The sequence below is a fragment of the Thalassophryne amazonica genome, chromosome 11 (assembly GCF_902500255.1).
Source record: "Thalassophryne amazonica chromosome 11, fThaAma1.1, whole genome shotgun sequence".
Classification (NCBI taxonomy): Eukaryota; Metazoa; Chordata; class Actinopteri; order Batrachoidiformes; family Batrachoididae; genus Thalassophryne; species Thalassophryne amazonica.
In genome coordinates, this window is record NC_047113.1 from 80,077,769 (window position 1) to 80,102,867 (window position 25,099).

A 25,099-nucleotide genomic window follows, 5' to 3' on the forward strand; every position below is an offset into this window, starting at 1 on the left:
AGCAGACCACCGGGAACAAGGATCAGTCTGAAACCAGCTCCACTTTCTAATTGGCCAATTAAAGACAAAAATCAATCAAATCTATTAGATCATTAGATCTGATCATCAATTAATCAAATTAGATTAATTAATTAATCGCTCCGCCAACCTGGCTACAGGTACCACCCTGGATGGCCACCATACATTTTTATGTAGGTCATCGAGTGTAAGTGTCATTTTGAACCCTTAAGTGGAACCAAAATCCACCTGGCCCATGGACTATTTGATGTAATGTTCAGATTCAGTACCAACAGTGAGATCGGTGTCAGAACCTGTTCAGTCCTTGGCAGTAGCCAATAGTTGGGTTCTGCCAGGAGAAGGCCAACAGGATTCGCTGGAGCTGCTGCAGGGCGGGGCTGGATGGGGAGGAGAAGTGCTGATTGGTAGTCAAGGTGCGATGCAGGTCCAACTGGATCTGCCTGGACGCCGGATGTGGACACGTCCGACTCTTGTCACACAGCTGGAAACACAGCAGCAGCAGAACAATCACTCATCTGCTGACACCTGAACTTGAAAGGATTCCAAATTGTGTCTGGATTAAACTATTCAGGTGAGTTTACCTGCTGGTAGCGATGTGGGTGGCGCATCCTGATTGACTTGGTTCTGGTTTGGACTACCCAGCGCCAGACCCGTTGTCGGTACTCATGTGGAATGCCGCCGCGGAGCAGGCCCTTGAGCTCCAGTGAAGGACAAAGGTCATCGTCTGACCTACGGGCAAGAAACTGAACCCAGTGGCTCAGCAGGGGGCGCTCTCCAGCGTCCTGTAAGCCAACAGCTACAGTTTAGGATGCAGATTAGTGCTGAATTATCTCTGTGTGAGGGCAGGATACTTTTTTTATGTCAATGATCTCTGTCCAGTCAGCGACATGGTGACATAATTATGGACAAACTGGTCTCCTCGTCAGAACCTTCTGACATCAGTGGTGGGCACAGTTCAGCTAATCCAATTTTGCTGGTAAAGTGAGCAAAGTTTAACAGTCAAAAACATTTGTAAAGCCTAAAATCAAACATTTTAGACCGTTCGTTGTGTGTTTGTAGCGGACTGGCTGCCTGTTGCTTGCTGATGACATCATCATTAAGCACAAAATGTGATTGGCAAGTCGACACAGAGAGCTTTGTGGGTAGTGTAGTTCAGGTTCACTTTGGATGATACAGTGACTTGTCCACTCGACACAAAAATAAAGACTAATTTTAACATTATTTCATTTTATATCTTTGTGGCTGTAATTTAATCACCAAGACTTGTGGGGGGGGGGGGGGGGCGCTCTCATGGCGCAGCTGTGTGTACAGAGGGACTTTTCTTCATGTTTAGACACTGTTTTGGAATAACAAAAAAAGGACACTTTATGTGGATTATTTCTTCAGATGAATCCCACTGAAACTAACAAAAATGAAAAAAGTTATATTTACTACATGTATTTTACTCTGCCAATCAATGCATTAATGGACATACAGTGAGGAAAATAAGTATTTGAACACCCTGCGATTTTGCAAGTTCTCCCACTAAGAAATCATGGAGGGATCTGAAATTTTCATCTTAGGTGCATGTCCACTGTGAGAGACATAATCTAAAAAAAAAAAAAAAAAAAAATCCGGAAATCACAATGTATGATTTTTTTTTTAATAATTTATTTGTATGTTACTGCTGCAAATAAGTATTTGATCCTGTACCAACCAGCAAGAATTGTTAATTTTTCTTTAAGAAGCCCTCTTATTCTGCACTCTTTAACTGTATTAATTGCACCTGTTTGAGCTTGTTACCTGTATAAAAGACACCTGTTCACACAATCAATGACACTCCAACCTGTCCACCATAGCCAAGACCAAAGAGCTGTCTAAGGACACCAGGGACAAAACTGTAGACCTGCACAAGGCTTGGATGGACTACAGGACAACAGGCAAGCAGCTTGGTAGAAGACAACAACTGTTGTGATTATTTATTAGAAAGTGGAAGAAACACAAGATGACTGTCAGTCTCCCTCGGACTGGGATTCCATGCAAGATCTCACTTTGTGGGGTAAGGATGATTCTGAGAAAGCTCAGAACTACACAGGAGGACCTGGTCAATGACCTGAAGAGAGCTGGGACCCCAGTCACAAAGATTACATTTGTAACACATGATGCTGTCATGGTTTAAAATCCTGCAGGGCAGCAAGGTCCCCCTGCTCAAGCCAGCACATGTCCAGGCCCGTTTGAAGTTCACCAGTGACCATCTGGATCATCCAGAGGAGGCATGGGAGAAGGTCATGTGGTCAGATGAGACCAGAATAGAGCTTTTTGGAATCAACTCCACTTACCATGTTTAGAGGATAGAACAACCCCAAGAAAACCATCCCAACCGTGAGGCACGGGGGTGGAAATATCATACTCTGGGGGTGCTCTTCTGCAAAGGGGACAGGACGACTGCACCGTATTTAAAGGAGGATGGATGGGATCATGTATTGCGAGATTTTGGCAAACAATCTCCTTCCCTCAGTAAGAGCATTGAAGATGGGTCATGGCTGGGTCGTCCAGCATGACAATGACCCCAAACACACAGCCAGGGCAACTAAGGAGGGGCTCCACAAGAACCAGGACAACAACCACACATGAACAGTGACAGCAACAGTTTGTTGTCTAATTAGTGAGCATCCATACCCCCATCTAGAACACCAGAGTGATAATCCCCTTATAGGCACCCAAAAAAAAACGAATTGTGGTGACGGCCACAAACACGCAACCATCCACCACAGAGACCCAGATCACAGCTAATATCCGATCACTACCTGGGCTGGTGTGTTGGGCCAAGACAAGAAGTACAGAACCTTACCATATGGACATGGACCACTCTGGCATGTCAGAAGCCATGCGGCCTGGGCCGCGAGCACCGACGGAAATGGGTCCAGGATGCAGGGCCCCCGGGGGAAACCAGGAGAAAAGGGGCAGCAGAAGGGCACAGGGGCCAGGAAGGGCAGCCCCCAGAGCCACCGGGCAGCACAGCAAACCAACAGGGGAGCGGCCCGATGGCGCCCGAACGCACCCACGACACCATCCCTCCCCACGGAGGCACAGGGAGCAGCCCCATACCATGGGAAGCACACAGGGCGCCGGCATAGCCCCACCAATAGGGGAAGCCCCAGAACCACACACAGGGCCACAGCCCCCGAAGGTGGGAGCAAGCGGCGGCAAGGACGGGGGGCAAAGGAGCCACTGCAAAAGAATCCAAAGCACACGGTAGGGACCACTGAGCCATACGAGTGCGGGCCTGGCCCCCAGACAAGAGGCAAGGCCCAAACCCCAGGGCAAGAAGCGCACAAGGCTCCCCCACAGCCAAGCCCCCCCAGCGCAGCCAGCAGGGCCCCCCAAACCCCCACCACTCCCAACCCACCCCCACCCGGATCCCACCCCAAACACCAAAGCCCATGATCAGGAGACCGCCCGAGCAAGAGCGGGACCACCCCGCGGAGACCATGGCCCCCATCCCGCCAGCAGCTGCCAACCCCCCAGTGAAAACACCCACACCCCACTGCCACCACCCACTTTCAGATAACTTTTCAGTTATCTGATTAATGGCTAACTTTTTGGTTAGCTGTGCCTCCACTGTCTGAAATTTAACTTTGCTGATCTTCAAACAGAAACATTCCTGTGGTCAGAGTTTCTCTGCAGCTCCTGGATGCCTGCAGGTCTACCTGGTGCAACAGGTTGTAGGAGCGGATTTCCAGCGCCTGAATTTTTGCCAGCAGCTTCATGTCCACCATCTCATAGTCTGGGATGATCTTAAATCCATATTGGTCGTGGTCTCTATAAGAGAGCGGGTTGAATCAGACACACGTGTGGACACTGAGAACGAAGTCATGTTCAGCGTCTGAGGTACCTGACCGGATTGAGCTTGGTGACGTCCTTCATCTGCCCTCTCAGGGCATCTTCGATTAGCTTCTGGACAGGACCTCTGCTGGAGCGGATCCAGAGACTTGTTCTCCTGCAGCTTCCGCAGGACGCCCAGGTAACGGCTCTCCAATCGACAGTTACTGGCTTCGAGGTAGGCACACTGCGGCCAATCAGAGGGTAGAAAAACCATCACCAATCTACAGACACTCACCACATGGACAAGGTTTGAACTAAAACCGTCACAGAAAGTCACTCGATCTGGAAAATACCTGCCCAACAAATCCTGACTAACTATTCTTTCACTTTGTTACGTTTGTCTGAGTTCAAACAAGGAAATGTGATCCAAGTTCAGGGGTTCATTGTCTTGCTCAAGGACACAATGGCATACAGCCGCACTAGGAGATACGAATCAACTGAACCTTCCACTCCGTGGATTTCCTGTGATACCACCTGATCTGTAGTCTCCTCCTCTAGAGATGTATTATTGGAAATTACGTAACAGCAAATTGTATGGTCAAAACTTAGAGTGTGTTCACTGTTATGATGACATTCACAGCAGGGATAAGAACTAACAACATATGACATATGAAAGAAACTGTGGTCTATTAGTTTTTCTGAGGTTGAGGCCCAAAAAGTGAGAAATTCACTTTTGTCCACAAAACTGGCAACATGATTTCCAAATTAAGGAGCTTCAGACATGATGTCAAATTCACCACACAGTATCTGAAGTCCAGTTCTGGACACGTTTGGTTCTAATATCACCCACATGAGCGTCTTCTGGTGAGACATAAAAGTCGGTGTGGAAAACCTTTGAGAAAAATGAAGGAGTTTAAATGAGTGTGATCTCCAGAGTACCAACCCACCTTCATCATCAGACCTCTTCTCCTGCTCAGAGCTGTTCCTCACAGTTTGGTCAGCTGTAGATTTCAGAGTTCAGGGAACTTGTTTCTGTGTCTTATAAGCCTCAATGTCATCCTGAAGTTGAAGAAGGTAACACAACCATTAATAGTTCCTCAAAGCAAATCCAAAGTGGGCCCAAACATGGGTCCCAAAATCCACGCAGAGGACCAGTGGAGCTATGATTCTGTGTGAGTGAAAGACTGACTGTGAGGCATCAGACATCCTTTGACAGTCCACCTCATGTGCAGAGGATTCATCTGAATTATCATGTCATCATGGCCTATTAGATCCCATCCACACGGCCGCAGTGTGTGTCAACACGTCACAGAGACACGCGGACTAGCTGGGACACACGGTGTATTGCTGTGATTGTGCAATGTTCACGTCTAGTGCACATGATGATTGCGACTTTGCACATTACAATATTTCCTTTGTGTACTGAATAAGATGTGGGGAGCTCATCTGGAGCACAAATCGGGACATGTCAACATGATCAGACTGATCCAAATGCTGGTGAGTTGCCATTTCGGATGCCAGTTCAAATGCCATTTGGGCTAGCAGTCACACAGCAGTATGACCACTGTACGCATATTCCCAGTGTTGACTGCAGCACGACAGTAGTGTGCCTGCTGTTTACATTCGTGCTGGCCTGCCAATTTGACGTATTTCCCTAAGTGTCACACAAATGCTGTAGGAATTTGAATGCGCTCGACTTGCACGAATGTAGTTCATATGTCCACTTTGTACCGGCAACTCATGCAGTTTATGCTCTAGTGTGACAGGTTTATCAAGCATCAGTGTGATGGTGACAGGGTGAATGTCAGGTGTCGTTAGAAGGCTCTGAGCTCAATGTTGAACATCTGCCAGAAGCTGAAGCTTTTTTCATCACTGATGTGACACAAACTAAGCGCATGTTGTTGCATTTAAAGGTTCACCTTGAGTTTTCGTTTTCCTGCTGAAGCTGTCTGAAGGTCTGAGTGTCCAGCTCTGCCTGAAGACCATAAGGATAGCCGTGATTCGTCATGCAGGAGGATACCTGCTCAGCCATCTTGATGATCACCTGACAGGAAACATCACCGTTCACTCCCTGTGGTCCACAAACACGTTAGAATGTCCTCAGATCAACGAAAGACATCGTGGCTGTCGTGTCCACAACACCAGGCGCTGTCTTCAGACGTCCATTCACCTCTTGCTTTGCTTGGTTCTTCTCCTTCAGCAGCCTGATGTTCTCCTGCAGTTCCACCACCTGTGCGTCTCTCTGACCCAGGCTCCTCTTCAACGTCTGTGACTCCACCTTCGCCTCCTCCAGCCGCCCACGAAGGTCGGCCGCCTGTCGCTCACGGTGCCGCAGGACCTCCAGGCGATCCTGCTCACATGTCGCAGCCAGGAACTCTGCACAAGTCCGTTTCTCCAACTGAGATGCCTCCAAGGCTTTATGGAGGAGCCACACCAGCTCCTAGCAGACCAATGAATGAATGAATAATTCAGGCACAGGCTGTTCACAGAGCTTTTCACCATGACATTTATCTTTGGGACGAGGACGTACTGCTGGGAAAAAAAAGACATCATCACCTCCAGATTCATGATGTCACCATCCAGTTGGTGATGTCATAAAGCATTTAGTCTGATGTCATTTTGTTGCTCTGCTCCTTTTTCTAGTTTTAACAGTTTTTATTATTATTATGACTTTTTCAGTTCCACTTTGCTGTTTTGTACCAAAAATTTTCAAATGTGGCTCAGTAAAATTTTAGACTTTCTGATATTTTGCATTAGACCGTGTGCCTTCAGCAACTTTAAACACCTTTAAAGGAACCAGAGGTGCTGAGTTCAGGTGTTCTTCGTGAAAGCTGAACAATTAAAAGCCTTACTGTAACACACAAGGCCCCGCCCACAGGGTTGATGTCAACAGTAATAGGAGGATGGTTGAGTGACTGTCCACCTTCTGAGCTTTGATCTCTTCCAGCAGCAATCTGTTTCTCCTGCTGAAGGCGGGACGTGCGCTCTGAGGACAAAGTCTCTCTGAGGAGAGTTGGCATGGATGTGGAGCTGCGATTCTTTGACTTCCTGCTCCGCTGGCTTTCACCCTGGCGATGGCGACTCTGCTGAATCAGCCAATGGAAGGGGACTGGGTGGAATCTGTTTCTCAGGCGGAGTCTCGAGGGCTGGAGGTGGCTAAGACGAGGATGACAAACTGTTTATTGATTATCTATTAATGTTCTCTATGGATCTGGTGAGACACAGTACTACTCAAGCTGGTTCATATCAACATGATGACGATAAGGATTCATCAGTTATTGGTACCACAGAGTTTGGACTGGACATGGTACTGATACCGTTTATGTACTGTGTAGTACTGATGCAGGCTGTATACACAGTACCCACACTGACTGTGTTTGCACGTACTGGCCGTGGGGACAGTGTCTGCGGCGTTGGTGGCGGTGTCCACGGTGGAGCATCCACATGAAAAACACTCTGGTTCCACTCCTGAGACGATCTCTTTCGAAGACTGTGGACGGAGTTTCTGTCGACGTGAAGAACACAAACAGCATCAGAACATTCCAGAATATCCTGGATCGAGCAAAATAAATGAACGAGAGAGTAAGCTAGAACAGCACTCGGGCTGGATCGCCACAAATGACGTTTTCAGGAAAGACTCAAACTCATGAAGTTCATAAGAGAAGAAGAGTTTGAGACAAAATGTCCATTTGTTTGCAGATGAAACTGTGATGTTTGTATCTGACACAAAGCATGCTGCTGCTGCTGCTGCTGCCTGCGGAGTGAGGATGAGGTAACAGACTCACTGGATCTCGATCAGCGGATGTTTAATGGACACGTTGGCGAGCAGCGTGCACTGAGATGGTCCGTTCGCTGCAATCCTCGCCCACGAGGCCCAGTGGGCTCGTCAACTGAGGCAAGAATTCATCTGGAAAACAGAAACCAGAGGACAACTCAATTCCTGAACAAAAAATGACATAACAGGAGAAATGTATAAACATATTTCAAACAGAGAAAATTTTAAAATGACAGTTTTATGTTGTTTTATCAGGAAATACTTCCGCATAAACTTGACATTACTATTTCTGCCAACAGAGGGCAGTTACAGTTCTGGTGCACCATTCCCAGTTTCTGCGCTCACATTCAAAGAAGCCTGTAACTCCTTCAGAGCTGTTTGGGTGTCTTGGTGGCTTCCCTCACTTGTCTCCTTCCAGCAAGTTCACCCAATATTTGAAAACTGTCCATGTGACACTTATGTACCATACAGCACCACAATGTTTGTATTTCTTAATGACTGAAAGAAATGAAGCCCAAGACATATGCAGTGACTCATGTGTTCATCCCCTGACTTTTCTCAAGAAAACTGGCTGTAAAAGTGATGATTTATTTCTTCTATTTCAAATAAACTGCTCCATTTCAACTTTTTTGGAATATGTTTCAGGCCATAAATGCGGGAACCTACTACTGTAAGCAACAGGCTGGTCACTGTCTTGTCCCAAGGTTCTTCAAGTGGAGCAAAGTCTCCATCTGGTGGACATTACCATTAATGTAGGTACAGTAGAATTGCACCAAGAGCTTGCGTGAATATGTTTTAACAAATGAAATAAAGTTAACCAGAAAAAAAAAAACATAAATACTGCTGTTTTTGTGTCCAAAGAACAACAAAATATCTTATAAACACTTTTCACACTTTGATCATCTTTTGAAATGTTGTAATCATAATCAGATCAGTTAAACTGAGCTTCAGGTTAAAGTCTTTCTGCTTTGAGGCATTTTGTTCCTGTAAGAAGCCGAGAATCATTCCTGAAGCTTCACGTTACGTCTGTCAGTGTTCCAACATGCCAGAACACAACCCGGAAACTCGTCAGCTGCTGTGAGTGAGCCAACAGGTTTGTCTCCTGTCTCACCGCCACAATTACAGCTTTAATTCACACCTCCTTCCACCGGAGAAACAGTTCTGCTCAGGCCCATCCCAACCCGGTGCTCCGAGCAGGAAACTCACAAACTACAGCACGTCACAGAAAACATTCAAAAAGTAAGGAAGGAAGCAAAACGTGCTCATCTTCTCCAATCACAGACGCTCACGATGATACAAACACAAACACACAAAAAAAAAACAGAGTTGCCTCAAGGCACTACACACAAGTAAGGTCTAACCTTACTAACCCCCAGAGCAACAGTGATAAGGAAAAACTCCCTCGGAGGAAAAAACCTCAAGCAGACTAGACATAAATTACAGAACAATTCACAAAACGAATATACAGGAAATGCTGTTGGTGCACAGGACAGGAAGGTTGCCAGCACAAATATAACTCCCATCTCTGGATGGAGCTGCACCTTAAACAAGAGAAAAAACAGAATCAGGCATCAGAAAGACAAGAAATACTGTATAATTTGCCAGCATTAAACAACAAGAAAAACAGAAGAAATACTAAGGTGATAGCCGGCCACTAGCCCTAAGCTTCACCAAAAGACCCAGAATTTAGGTAAGCTAAGTAGGGAGGTGCCAGTCCATAAACAATTTTATAGACTAGTAGCAGAACCTTAAAATCTGATCTCACTGGGACAGGAAGACAGTGAAGGGATGCCAAAATGGATGTAATGTGGTCAAACTTTCTGCTTTGTGTCAAAAGTCTGGCTGCAGCATTTTGAACCAATTCGAGAGCCCTAATGCTAGACTGCAGTAAACCACAAAATAGAACATTGCAGTAGTCCAAACTAGCAGAGATAAACGCATGGATCAGGGTCTCAGCATCAGCCATCGACAGGATGGGACGAATTTTCGCTATATTTTGCAGGTGGAAGAAAGCAGTCCTCGTAATATAATATATCTAATGTGGAGGTCAAAGGACAGCGTAGGATCAAAAATTACCCCAAGTTTCCTCACTTTGTCATTGTGATGTATGACACACGAGCCTAGGCTAAGCGTTAACTGGTCAAATTGATGCCGATGTCTCACTGGACCAAAAACCATCATTTCTGTCTTATCGGAGTTTAAAGAAGGAAGTTTCTAGACATCCAACTTCTTACTGATGCAAGGCAATCTTCTAAGGATTTTATGTGAACGAGATTACCAGCAGTTATCGGCATGTACGAGGTCTGTCCGAAAAGTAACGGACCTTTTCATTTTTTTCATGAATGACGCAATCGACAGGCGTAAAAAAACTCACGCATGCGCACGAAGGTTCAAGCTTGGCTGATGCAAGCGCACATGATTCAAATCCATATAGTTTTTGAAAAAAATAAAAAGGTCCGTTACTTTTCGGACAGACTTCGTATAACCGAGTATCATCAGCATAGCAGTGAAAGGTTATCCCAAAATGTCGTAATATGTGCCCAAGGGGTGCTATATAAAGGGAGAAAAGCAGGTGGCCTAAGACGGACCCCTATGGAACCCCAAATATCATGTCACTAAGGTTAGAGGTAGTGTTACTGTACAAAACACAGTAAGAACGACTGGTCAAGTATGACATCAGCCATGCAAGGGCACTCCCAGTAATCCCAAAATGATTTTCCAGCCTATCAAGAAGAATATGATGATCCACGGAATCAAATGCAGCACTGAGATCTAACAGTACCAGAACCGTGGTGGTGTCCGAATCCACTGTAAGTAGAAAATCATTCACCACTTTAGTGAGAGCCGTCTCTGTGGAAAGATATTTTCTAAAAGCAGACTGCAGTGACTCAAAGAGATAGTCCATGAGCTGCCGGGACACCACTTTTTCCAGAATTTTAGAGCAAAATGATAGATTTGATATCAGTCAATAGTTTTTCAATACACTAGGGTCAAGATTAGGTTTCTTAAGTAATAGTTTAATCACTGCAGATTTGAGACATTTAGGAACAGATCCAGAATTAAAGAAAGATTAATAATTTCCAGCACAGTCAGCCAAGAGTGGGCCATGGGTCCTTAAACAGTTTTGTTGGTATAGGATCAAATAAGCATGTTGTGCTTTTTGTTGACGTTGCGAGTTTCGTCAGCATGCCTAGCAAGATACTATCAAATTCTGTAAATCTAGGTAATACCTCAGTAATGGCGCCCACCTCAATAGCAGGGTGTAGTGGCTGGGTTAAGGCATGCTGGATATGTTTAACCTAATGTCTTCTATTTTCTTCTCAAAGTAATCCAGGAAATCTTGTGCTGTAAAAGGACAGCGAACTACAGGTGGTTGTCCATGAATAAGTGTTGCCACTGTGTCGAACAAGAAATTTGAGTTATGCTTGTTTTTGTTGATCAAATCAGAGTAGTAGGTCCGTTTTGTAGCCAATAATGCATGCTTATATGTAGTCTAAGATAGCATCATGCCACGCAAGGTGGAATACTTCTAATTTTGAACAACGCCATTTCCGTTCTAGACCTCTTGCCTTATGCTTGAGGTCATGCAGGTAATCAACCAAGGTGACTTTGCTTTGGGGGAGCGTGGTTTTAACACAGGTGGCGCAATCATTTCGAGTGCAGTTTTGAGCACTGAGTTTAAACTGTCCACAAGACTGTCTACTGATTGGGTATTTGCCATATGTGAAGCTAAGACATCAGGCAGTCTAGCTTCGAGTTCAGTCTTAGTTGAGGAGTTGATGCATCGCCATCGTGATATACAAGGTTGTTGTTCCACTAAACACAGCAACAAAAGTAGAGAAGCTTGAATCTTTGACTGGACTGGGTTGCTTGACGCGAGGATGTTTGCTTCAAATCGCAGAAGCTTTCTCAGCTAAAATTCTTGCTCTGGTAGTCTGACTTCTGTCTTGACTCTTGTAGAGAATAATAAACAGGTTTAAAACTCCAGCTTTTGTGGCTTCTGTTTATTCTTCTCTACAAGAGTCAAGACATAAGTCAGACTACCAGAGCAAGAATTTTAGCTGAAGAAGCTTCTGCGATTTGAAGCAAAACGTCCTTGCGTCAAACAACCCAGTCCAGTTGAAGATTCAAGCTTCTCTACTATGGAAACCACCTAGACAACTGAGAGCCTACACAGAAACACAGCAACAAAACTGTAAACTTAATAAGTGAGCGTTCAGAGACCACTGAGGCAAAAGGTATGATGTCAATATTCGTAACAGCAATACCACGTGCGAGAACCAGATCCAGGGTATTTCCACTAATGTACGTCGAGTCCCGAATACATTGCCGAAATCCTAATGCACCCACAATTTCCATAAATGATTTGCAGAGGGGATCAGAAGGCTTATTTATATGAACGTTAAAGTCACCAATGATCAGAATGTTATCTGCAATAGCTGACACGTTAGAGATGAACGCACCAAATCCATCTAAGATTTCAGAATATGGGCCAGGAGGCCTATATACAGTGACAAATTAATACGGGTGATTTTTATTCTTCTGACCTTGGCAATGCATAATATCTTGTGCAGAGCTGAGAATCAGATGCTCAAATGAGTTATATTTGTGAACAACAGCTAATAAGCTAAACCTAGATTTATAAATAAAAGCAACACCCCCGCCTTGCTTCGCATCATGAGGTACATGACTAAATGTATATGCTGGTGGGCAGGCCTCATTTAAGGGAAGGACAGCTGTAGGTTTAAGCCAGGTTTCACATAACCCAATCATATCTAAGTGATGATCAATAAAAGATCATTAATCAACAATGATTTTGAGGACAGTGATCTTATGTTAATGAGACCCAGACTAAGAACCTCAGTGGGGTTGACAATTGATGTGTTTAGATTTAGGGGTGGTTCCAGAGTAGCATATATAAGATGCCTAGAAATAGGTTTAGGTTTGAGACATTCCACGCGTGCTGTAGGTAGCAGACACAAAATCTTTGCTATTGCTGGAACAACCACTGGGCCATCTTCAAGTTCAATATCATCCAATGTAGTAATGGGTATTAAGTTTGCAAAGCATATCCCTCTATGATTTTTATGGACATGTCTACTGAAGTAGGCCACAGTCTCAACTTGTTGAATTTCCCTCCCTGGCAGATAACTGCACTATCACCATAGTGGATTTTCTGCAGTAATTTCCCCGCTAAGCTAATGGATTCCACATCCACATTTGTCATAAGCCTTGCAGGGTCTCTAATCACCTGCTCCGTGGCCTGCTGTAAAATCCTGATGTTACCCTCTGTAGAGCTCTATCTATGTTCGCAGACAAGAAGGCGTTGCCTTCCCCAGTAGGGTAGAGGCCGTCTGGCATCAGCAAGCCATGGTGGCCCCAGAACGAAGGCCAGTTATCAATAAAGCTAAAGTCTTGCTGTCTACAAAATTGCGCCAGCCATCTATTTAACAATGTCAGCCCGCTAAACGCCTCATCAATACCCCGGGAGGGGAGGGGACCAGAGACTATTAATCGATGGGACACATCTTTCTGGAAAGGTCACAAGTCCTCTCTATGTCCATTTTTGTGACCTCTGAGTGTTTCATCCTGACATCATTGATGCCGACGTGAATAACTATGTGACTATATCTCATATCATGTTCCTTAGTCTGTCTTCCCTTTTGCAGCGTCAGCACCCTAAGATGGGATGCAATGTTGGGAGCTCTGGCCCCCAGGAATACATTTAACGTCAGCCGGCATCTGTAACCTGACTTTGTGGGTGATAGAATCCCCTATCACTAAAGTCCTTTGTTTTGGCCTGGAGACAGGACTGGAAGTCACTTGTGGGCTCAGAGAATTCACGTCAGGCAATTCCAAGGGGGAAAACCGATTCACAGTTCACAGTGGCGAGCGTGATCAGGGTACCACAACCGAGCACCAAGCCCTACGGGGCTTCCTCCGCCTAGCCACAGTCTGAAAGCCGTCCTCCACAGCCGGCGTTTGTAGGCTGATGCTAATGGGCTTGCTAGTCGGCCCAACACTAACCTCATCTGGAGTGCCGTAACTTCTAACTCCACTGAGCTAAGAAGCTGCTCTAACTTATGGACATGGCTCTCTAAGAGAGCCACCCTGTCTTCCAACTGTAGGATTTACGGAGGGTGTAAAGTAGGTAAAGTAGTGTACTTTGTGCACTATGAATTCAAGAGTATAGCCAAGCAAGCACGTGCTAACCAATAATGGTTAAGCTAACCACTCCTAAGGCTCACACAGGATTCACACAGACGTAAATAAATGAATTAAAATTCACAGCAGTTACACTGAAAAAGTATCAGAAGTATTAGACTTGTAGGAACAGTAACAATAAAAAGTAAGTAAGTCCCTTTGGCTGCTCCCTTGTTTGCACTCGGGGTCGCCACAGCAAATCCAAAATGGATCTGCATGTTGAATTGGCACAGGTTTTACACCAGATACCCTTCCTGACGCAACTCCACATTACATGGAGAAATGTGGCAGGGGTGGGATTTGAACCTGGAGCCTTCTGAACTGAAACCAAGCACATTAACCACTTGGCCACCACCCCTGCTAACAGTAACAATAAAAAGAAACAATAAAAAAAAAAACACACAGCACACAGCCAGTGTGTTGAGGTGTGCTGAAGTCTGAGGGTCACCGGTCTAATCACACACACACACACACACACACACACAATGCATGTTTCATTTCAGTGGAAAGAAAATGAAAAGCAAAATCAAGCGTCCACATGATCAATTATCAGATCAATAAAATAATCAGCAGAGTGTTTGGAGACAAACCAGCCGAACTCAATAAACAGTCTGTACAGTGTATACTTATTGAGTATATTGTGTACTTATTGTGTACATTGTGTACTCATCATGCACTTATTGTGTCATTATGGTCCAATTACCATGTAGTTATTGTGTATTGATTGTGTACTTATTGTGTAATTATTTGTAATTAACACATTATTGTGTTCTTATCATATACGAGGTCTGTTAGAAAAGTATCGGACCTTTTTATTTTTTCAAAACCTGATGGATTTGAATCACGTGTGCTTGCATGAGCCAATCTTGAACCTTCGTGCGCATGCGTGATTTTTTTCACGCCTGTCGGTTGTGTCATTTGCTTGTAAGCAGCCTTTGTGTGAGCATGGGTGGAGTCTCTCGCCATTTTTTCTTTGCAAGGAAATGGCGGAACGACTGGAGCAGTGCGACTTCATCAAATTTTGCCAGAAACTGGGCGACAGCCAGGTGGAAACCATTCAGAAGATTCAGACGGCTTTTGGTGGCTTTCAGTAGTGTAACTATCCGAGAAATTGTGGACGAGGTGGACATGTTACAACATGTCCTGTGAGACTTCAACACGGAGGCACTGTTGCTGCGCAATCAGCTTCGTGCCGATGAATTTCGCCGCAACTCTTTTCATGGCAAAATCTTCTTTCACAGTGGAATGTGCCGAAAAAGTGCTGCAATTTCTCGGATAATCACACGACGGTCCCACATCATCACAGCGTTCACTTTGGAAACGATCCGGTCGTTTCAGCGTGTTGATGCCGATCAGAGCACGGCGCGCCCTCCACCATTGTGCGGCCGTCTTTAAACTGGTTGTACCGCTCCTTAATCTGTGTGATGCCCAGAGGATCGTCACCAAAAGCCATCTGAATAATCCAAGTGGTTTCCACCTGGCTGTCGCCCGGTTTGTGGCAAAATTTGATGCAGTCGCGCTGCTCCAGTCGTTCCGCCATTTCCTTGCAAAGAAAAGATGATGAGAGACTCCACCATTCTCACACAAAGGCTGCTTACAAGCAAATGACGCAACCGACAGGCGTGAAAAAAATCACGCATGTGCACGAAGGTTCAAGGTTGGCTCATGCAAGCACACGTGATTCAAATCCATCAGGTTTTTGAAAAAAATAAAAAGGTCAGATACTTTTCTAATTTCTAACAGACCTCGTAACTATGTGTTATTGTGTAATTATTGTGTTTTCATCATGTCCTTATCATGTATGCAGTGTGTTACCCTGAAGATGGGCGGAGCTATGCCACACTCTTTTGGGAGGGGCTTCAAATTTTAGCCTGAATTTTACTGATCGCATTTCGAGAAACCGTCCAGGCCAGAGTGGTGCAATATCAATGTTAGCCTTCAGGTGGCACTAACAAGTTAATTACAAGAAAACAGTTAATGTTCATGTTTGACTTAACTTTCTGGACATTAACAACTTCTGCGTTAAATCTGAATATATTTTATTTCAAACATGAAGATGTTTGTCTTTTCTGTAAGAATAAAAAAACTTAAACCTGCCGATTGTATTTCACTCAACCTTTAAAATATTTTAGAAAAACAAGGTCAAGGAGCCACTCAATTTGAGCCGCAAAGAAAAGTGTGAATGCATTTGAAATGTTTTAACAAAATTCAGACTCCAAGAGCAGAAGATTTTCCCAGAGGAACTATTTGTGATCATATCCAGGAGTTCTGTGGTTCCTGCGTCTTTAAAGTGGCACCGTGCAAAACATTTAGGCACCTTAAGATACATGGACCCTTTAAAAATACTCTGCATTGATTGATTATTTAAATCTAATAGGCTCATCTGGTGCTCAGGAGACGCATTTGTCCACACACACACACACACACACACACACACACACACACACACACACACACACACACACACACACACACACACACACACACACACACACACACACACACACACACACACACACTTGCTGCACCCTTGGAATGCTGCATCCTATGAAGGTCAGGCCTTCTGAAGTCAGACGACCCCGCCCATGGAACATTTTTGTAACTGTGACATTAACTTATCTCTACGCACCCCACCCCATACCCGTCACCTAGCAACCTTGACAGCTGCATGCCATAACACAGTGGTCATGTCCTGCAGTTTAGTCATCATTTTTCAGTGGTTACTTGCAGGGGTGGTGGCCATGTGATTAGTGCACTTGGTTTCAGTGCAGAAGGTTCCCGGTTCAAATCCCACCCCTGCCACATTTCTCCATGTAATGTGGAGTTGCGTCAGGAAGGGCATCCGGCGTAAAACCTGTGCCAATTCAACATGCAGATCCACCTTGGATTTGCTGTGGCGACCCCGAATGCAAACAAGGGAGCAGCCGAAGGAACTTACTTTTACTTGTGCTTGTAAACACTATTTATGTACAACTGCACACATGGAGCTCGAACATGTTCTGTTGTGTGTGTGCTTTTTTTAATTTATCATCCATTTTGTCTCGAGGGTGGGGGGACATGCAATGATTCTTGGGATTGTTTGGGCCGCAAGAGGAAAGAATGCTACATACGCTGGCTGAATTCAAGGCAGCCTAGCTGCACCGCGCAGCTGAAGACTGCAGCCTCAGGAGGGCGCAGCCGCTGAAGTGAGAAACAGACACTCTGTCCTGCACACTATCATCATAGTAACGGGACAGACACATTGTGGAGACAGTTTATCACTGCAGGTGCACCAAAGTATAAGTCACAGCTCAATATCAGGGACATTAAAGAAAACCCAAATAAATGTAATAATGATGAAAAATCAGTTCCAGTCATCTGGAACCTTTTCTCACCTGCAGCGGTGCCGATGGACGGGTCCGAGCAGGTCGTCTGTCGGTGCTGCCAACGTTTCAGCTGCAGCTGCTGCAGCCAGTAGAGCATCACGTCCTGAGTGACAGCCTGAGGGCGACACAACGCACTCAACGTCAAAAACTTCACCTTTATGGCTAAGAAACCCTCACCGATGTCACGGGTTCCTTCCCCGGCCCAGACCGCTAATTATTTACAGTTGGTGGACTGAGATGTCCAGATGGAGTGTTCTGTGAAGGACGCTAGATGGGTAGACCCCGCCCCCCTCAACAGGGGCTTGTAATCACTCAGTGAAAAGCAGCCAGTGGCTGAAACATAAAGGTACGCAGTTAACTTGGCTTTCTGAAAAAGTAGATCTACCTTTAGTGAGACAAACGTGCGCATGTTTCACTTCACAGCAAAGCTGTCCATGAAGACGGACATGTCTACTAACATCTTCAACTGTTTGGTGCCATCAGGAAACGGGTCACTGAGTGTGTCTGAAGGCCCTGCCCAGTAACATGAGCGAGCCAGTAAACCACGGCAATGACGCTTGTCAAAAAACAAACAACAAAATTTGCTTGTATGGACTTTGGGAGCTGATTTCGGGTCATTTTGTGGTGCATCTGAATCTGAGCTCAGATGTCCTTGATTACATCATGTTTTATGCAATCGGCATGTTCCTTTTATTGATGGATGACACAAAAGTTACTCATTCACTCACAAGTTCGATGCCACTAATCACACAGAAGCAGCTCCAAAAGCATCATTTTTAAACCAGGGTCATATGAACAAAGCTGTAATATCATTTATGACACAGAAGAGGTGTGAGAGACCGCAGCTTTTACTTCAATGTTTGATACAAGAAATATGTTTTCATATCTCAAAAATGTGATTGGGGAAAACTAACACCAGATTCAGATTCAGTGCCCACAAGTGACCCAAAATCCACTGAAAAACTCCATGCAAGAAAAAATGGTGTTGACCAGTGTAATCAATAATGCACCACCAGTTAAATTCATTTTGGTCCTGAGTGGGGAGATGACCTCCAAGACAGCTAAAAATAGAAGCTGGTTTTAAAAACATTGAACTTCTCTTTTAAATTCAGAAAGGCTCAAAGCCTGTTTGTCACTTTACACATAATGTAATTTAGCGATATCTGATTGTCATTATTTTAACTGCCCCTGAAAGATTCAGCCTGATCAGTAATTTCTAATGTTCAAAAGACACATAATCACATTCTGTTCTTTAAACCATTACTGAATAAGAGAGAGAAATGTTCCTCACCAATTAACATTTATTTTCACCCTGCTCTTGTTTTTTTCCCTCACAGTCGCCAGAGTATGGCATCATATTAAAATCACACTCTTGCAAGTGACGGCTGATCAGTGGTGGGCACAGATAGCCAAAAAATTAACTTTGATAACAGATAATCAGATAACTGAAAAGTTATCTTTGATAAAGATAAAACAATAAACCACCCAAAAATGTATCGGAAGTTACAGATAACCGATAAATTCCAGTATTGTCTCCGGTACACTTACAACTACTAACAAGCTGATTTTGAGTTTTAACACCACAATCACTTCTGGTAGCATCAAAGGCGACCACAGACCCAAACAATGAGTCAGCACTTATGTCTTTGAGCATCCTGCCCCCTGCTAGAAGCTCCAGTTTACTACATGGCTTCCAGCACAAATGCAGCTGAGAGGAGTCACGAAGCTCAACTCTCTATTCAATCACAACACTGCCTTCAGGCGGAGGTCTTGGAAAATAAAGCAATGCTGAGTTATGGTTTGGTGTAAATAAAATTAATACTGATAGAATAACTCCATTAATGTCAATTCTGTCATTTGTGCAAAGTTAAGATATAACATATATCTTTTAATGTTGAATAATGCACTAATTCTGAAGTTTTGTTAACAAACACAGACAGATGGCATTCTGGGTAAAATGTGCCTCTGCTCACACTAATGTTGCCACCTGTCCTGGTTTTTCATGGTCTGTCCAGGAAAAAAATAAAATAAAAAATCCGGGACACTGAATGTCCCAGATTTTTGTACATGTTGGGCAAAATGTGTATTTCAGTTTAATTGTAGCGTGCCTACATCCATAACCTTGTGCACAGCCTTATTGGCTCTAGAAAAATGACGTAGCATACTGTGTGGTGGGGCTGGCAGGCAGTGGCGGGCTGGCGGCTCATTCGGAATGGTGAGGTGGAGACGGAGAGTGTGTGGGAAAAGGACAGACAACGAAAGGAAAGCATCCAGTGACTAAAATCAGTGAAGTTTTAACGTGAAAATGGGTGGAGAGACTGATGAGGAGGGTGCTACAGGAGGCAATGGCAGTGACAGGCCAGTAAAGAAAAAATATAAAGGTCGACATGCTTTAACAATGAGTGGTTAAAACAGGAGAAATATGCTATGTGGCTAAGATCATGTCCAGGCGATCCATTTTATGCTAGCTGCTCCCTGTGCCCAGCAAAAATTCTCCTGAAACATGAAGGTAAAACCGCATTAGATGACCACGCCAAGTCTAAAAAACATCTAAATCGAAACCAGAGCTCACGTCAAACCAAGGTAATTTCGTCCTTTATGGTCACAAAATCCTCACAGGACAAAGTTACAGTGGCTGAACTAACAAGCACTTCTCACAGTGTACGTCATGGTCACAGTTATCTCTCCATTGACTGTGGAAACAAGTTGAATGCAAAAATACTCAGTGACAGCGAGATTGCAACAACGATGTCCTGTGGTCGAACGAAAACAGAGGCTTTAGTTGAAAACGTGTTGGCACCATTTAGTCAACAACGTTTATCAGCAGAGCTTGACAAAGCCCAGTATTTCAGCGTCTGTTCTGATGCATCAAATTCTGGTCACACGAAGGTGTTTCCTTACACCGTTCAGTATTTTAGTCCATCGGAGGGAGTGAAATACGGATTGCTGGATTTCTACGAGGATTCTGATGAGTCTAGTGACGCGATATTCAAGCAAATAGCGTCCATTACCGAGAATAACGGGCTGTCATTAAACCAAATCAGTGCCTATGGTGCGGATAATGCATCTGTTAACTACGGCAGGCACAATTCAGTGTACCAAAAACTGAAAGAGGCTAACCCACGGATTATGAAGGGCAACTGCAAGTGCCACATGATACACAACACTGTGAAAACAGCAAATCGTGTCTTCAGTGCAGCTGGGTGTGACGTGGAGGCTTTTGTGCTGAAGGTCTACAGTGAATTCAGTTGCTCTGCTAAAAAAGTGGAAGTGCTCAAGGAATTCTGTGAATTTACAAATACTCGTACAGCATACAAGGTGATTCTCAGGCATGTTCCTACATGGTGGCTGTCTTTGTTACCAGCAATCCAGAGAATTCTTGAGTGTTGGCCAGCTTTGAAGTCTTACTTTGTGTCACAAGGAAAGGAGGACTTCCCAAATATTATCTGGACATTTGTGTGTGGTGCAGCTGACACAGAAGATGTGGATTGTACTTTGGCTGAATGTGTCCTGGCATTCATGCACAATGTGATGCAAGAGTTTGATGCCTCTATTAGAGTGCTTGAGAGTGACAGTGCTACTCTTGTTGATGTTTACACAGTGATGAACCGCTTGCAGAGTCATCTTATCTCTAGGTGCACAGACAAATTCTATGGGAGCAAAGCGAAGCAGACACTGAGGAACCTTTTACCCAATCAGCAGGAACAATTCAGAAGCCTGGTAGACCGATTTTTTGAGAGAGCAGTGCTGTACCTTGAGGATAGATTTGACTTCAATGATGAGATGCTTGTAAACATTGGCTGTCTGAGCCTAAAAGAAGCACCCCAATGGTGTGAATTTGAACTTTTGATGGAGAAACTAGCCCTGGATCTGGACAAAGACCATCTGTACAGTGATGTGAGCATCCTAAATTAAGTGTTGCACACCCTCCCAACAGACCTAACCCCAGACAGAAAATGGGCGCATTTTTTTCACTAAAGCAAAAGACACCCCAGAGCTGTTAAAACTGATTGCTTTCATTTTTTCAATACCAGTGAGCAATGCCTATGCAGAACATGTGTTCAGTCACATGGAGGATGCTTGGACTGATAAAAGAAACAGACTCTCTGTTGCAATTGTGAAGGCTGAGCTTCAAGTCAGGCTAAACTTTCAGTTGTCCTGTACTGAGTTCAAGACATTAATTGAAAATCAGCCAGGACTCATAGCAGCAGCAAAGAAAAATACCAAATACAAATGGAAGACTAGGTAAGGTTTTGGTGAATTAAATGAAATCCAAATAGTCTTATCTGCCTACTCCTGTATGTACCCAGTTATATCAGTTACATGTCCTCCTATGTATTTGTTTAGCCAAGAGCAGCAAGCAGCAGAGGCACAGGCAAGCACAAGCAAAGCACACACCACACTCTAAGCAATCAGGTAAGCTGTTTGACACTACACCTTACATTGCTACATTCAGGTATTCTTACAGATGGTGAAAAATTACATTATTTGTTTTTATTCCACATAAGCAAACAAACAGAACTTAATTATTTATTCCCTTTTTACCTGTGCCTACTACTGCCCCCAGGTGTCCACAACTAAAAACTGTTGGAAATAAACCAAAATAATAAAGACCTGCTATTATGTAAAACAATTAACAATTAACTAAACAAATAACTAGCAAAAGTGTCATTTTTACTAATTAGAGCAATACAATTTCAGCGTCGAAGGGCGATTTTTGTCTTGGGTTAGATGTGCGAAGGGCGCCGTTGCTTACAAACAAAAAGGTCGATTCGATGGTCAAAATGTCCAGGATTTTTGTCAGACACAGGTGGCAAACCTAGCTCACACTGATTGGATGATTCATTCTATGTAAACCAACACGTTAAGGTGAGGTGTGTTGTGTGTTGGTGTTTACAGATAAATGTGCTTTTGTAAAATATACCATTTTTTATTTGTAAAAAAAGGCATTAAAAAAAGAAGCCAAGTTGTAATTAGATAACCGTCTGATATAACCGGTGTCAAAATAAATAGAACACTGCCATTCGCCCTACTGACGTATCCCATAATCCCTTGTGTGCCAGAGAGTCGCTGCAGTCAAACAACATATAAAGAATCCACATGATGACAATTGTAAATTAATATTATACTACAAAAATGTATTTTTTATGCTTTTCATCACGTTAATAAGAAACTGCATGCATGATACCCTGAAAACTTGCTAAAACAATTATAACAAATAATTCGTGTCTGCTACGTTTAATCTGTGTGGAATTGAATAAATGCAAACCAAATTTCAGACATATTATATATATTAGTCTGGAACAAAGAGAACAAACAGTGTTGTAAAGAACAATAATCAAGACATTAAAGAGCAAACTTCACTTCCCCCAGAACGAAATGATCAGGAAGCGAGCGTAGCTCACAGCAGCTCCCATTGAAAATAACGGAGAGACAGCCTGTGATTCTCGCATGTTTACATAAAACAAACGCAATAACAACATCTATAAACCCAGAGAATATATTCATGAGAGTTTTATGCACAATATAAAAATAGTTTTATGTTGCGATGTTAATGGTGTTGTCCATGTGCAGCGGTTAAAGTGCAGTTTTTGTAAATTAAGTTTGAAAAAAAAGCTTCCGTTTACGTTTTGCTTCTGGAAACATGAGTCCGACGTGTGGTTTGAAAATATCAGCCCAGCTTCAGTTTGAATACTGCCATGAACACTAGAGACCTTGAAAACTTGCAAACACAAAATTCCTGATAATCTGTGTTGCTACTTGGTACGTTTAAGATGCGTGGAATTTAATAAAAGCAAACAAACACAATAACAACGTCTATAAATCCAGAGAATATATTCACGTGAGTTTTAGGCACTAGAGTTTAATGCTGTTGTCCTGATCAGAGTGTCTCAAATGCATTTCTCCTGTCGTGAACGTACTGAGATTGCCATAATGAGATTATCCTATCCCATAATGCACCCGGACACAGCATATATCCACACTAAAACCTTAAAAATTAGCGCATTACTTTAAAACTAAAACATATATCTGATATTTTCACTTTATAAAACTTCAGAAGTGACGTTAATTTAAATAACATGTCCGAAATAAGTTTGGTTAAAAATGTGAACCATAAGTTAAAAATGTATGCCTCTGGATGACTTGTGTGATATTGGCCGCATGTCAGTATGGGGTTAAAAAAATGAGTTTTTTCTTTGGTGACCAGTTCTCCTTTGCTTGCAGAGGATAGAGCAGTTTCTTCTAGAAGCAGCTCTCCTCTGTTTGCAGAGGGTAGATCTACACGTCTGTTCACTTTTGTTTACCACGTTAATGGTCTAAAAGTTATCGGACAAAAATTTGTCGGAAGATAATTAGTCCGATAATGGTTTTCAAAGTTATCTGAAAAGATAATCTGATAATCCGAAAACTTTATCTTTGATAATTATCGGTTATCGGATTATTGGAACTGTGCCCACCACTGCGGCTGATGATATGGGCAGGCAGAGTGGATGTGAGTTGTGAAGCCACTTATCTCAGGCGCTTTGTGCAGAGCCACAGTGCTGCATTTTTGAGCTGGTTTTTGCTGATGTCAGCACAAGCAGTTTCTGGTTTTGGACAATATGTGGCCTTATTTTTAGACCAACACACCCACAGCACCACACATGGTAATTAGAGGATGTGGGCGCTGGGTGTGGAAACAACACACACACACACACACACACACACACACACACACACACACACACACACACACACACACACACACACACACACACACACACACACACACACACACACACACACACACACACACACACAGCACTTTACACCAGGTGTATGTTCAGGCACGACATCTCTCAGTATAAAATCAGCCCTAAGCACGTTGATCTTTTTGTCTTCAATAAAATCACTTGAATGATTGAAGATTGGAAATTTAAAAAAAAAGTTCACCAATATTTTTTAATCAATTCATTCATTTCATCTCATTTTATAATATTATTGTATTTTATCTACTATATAACGACAGACTATATATCACATGTGCTATCATTTTCTTGCGTTCAGTCTTTCAATCATTCATTTTCTGTGACTTATCCAAATCCAGTTTGCAGTGCCAGCAGACCAAGCAGCTCATCCCACACTTCTCTATCCTCAGCCAAGTCCGCTAACTCTTCCTGAGGTGCTCCCAAGCCAGCTGGGAATTCGAATCCCTCCAGCGTGTCCTGGGTCTTCTCCAGGCTTTCCTCCCAGTCGGGCGTGCCTGGAAGGCGTCCCCCCCAGGGAGATCACAGGGGACATCCTCAGCAGATGCCCGACGCACTTCAGCTGGCTCCTTTCAACATGAAGAAGCAGCGGCTCTACTCAGAGTCCTTCCCGGAAAGTCGAGCTTCTCACCCTGTTTTCTATATATCTATAATAACACAACATCACAGCTGATCCTCTCAGGATTACAAAAATTTGACAGTCAGTGGTTTTTTTGGTATGTTTGTTTGTGCGAAGCAGCCCCACGAGTACATCATATAGGACCACAAACCCCTGAGCCAAACATCAGACCGAGCCCAAGAACCCACAAAGACAACGGGCCAATACCCTAAACATGACAGTCCTCTGGAGTGAGTGTTGTCGTGCCCACCACGCCCAAGGTCCCTGCACCTGAGCCAATGGGGAGCCACAATTACAGCCACATGGGAGGTGATCAATCCCATACAGAGGGGACTATGGCCCTCCAGCACATATACAAGATACCTAAGTACTGTACCTATGTAGTTAAACTGTACTGTTGCATGCTTTAGTAGTTGTCTCATCATCTGTTGTGTATCTGCCCATCAGTCTGTTTTTCTGTTGCTTTGGACATTTTATTATAACGACTATTCACAAAAATTGGGCAAAGTTTTGGGTCTTTCCTACAATGAATTTCAAAAAAAAAAAAAATTGCAGCTAATTTGCATCA

General features: G+C 43.7%; 1 protein-coding gene and 1 long non-coding RNA gene across 2 annotated transcripts in view; one reads left to right on the top strand and one right to left on the bottom strand.

Annotated features, from left to right (window-relative positions):
- Window positions 1-25,099, bottom strand: part of tbc1d2 (TBC1 domain family, member 2) — a 105,723-nt gene that overhangs the window by 76,673 nt on the left and 3,951 nt on the right. Inside the window, exon 3 of the mRNA XM_034182270.1 lies at window positions 17,176-17,281. Coding sequence (XP_034038161.1) covers window positions 17,176-17,281 — 106 coding nt within the window. The remainder of the gene's footprint in view (window positions 1-17,175; window positions 17,282-25,099) is intronic.
- Window positions 8,398-21,783, top strand: LOC117520930. The gene is made up of 3 exons (XR_004563820.1): window positions 8,398-8,409; window positions 14,512-14,518; window positions 21,576-21,783. It is a non-coding gene; the product is annotated as an uncharacterized LOC117520930 (long non-coding RNA).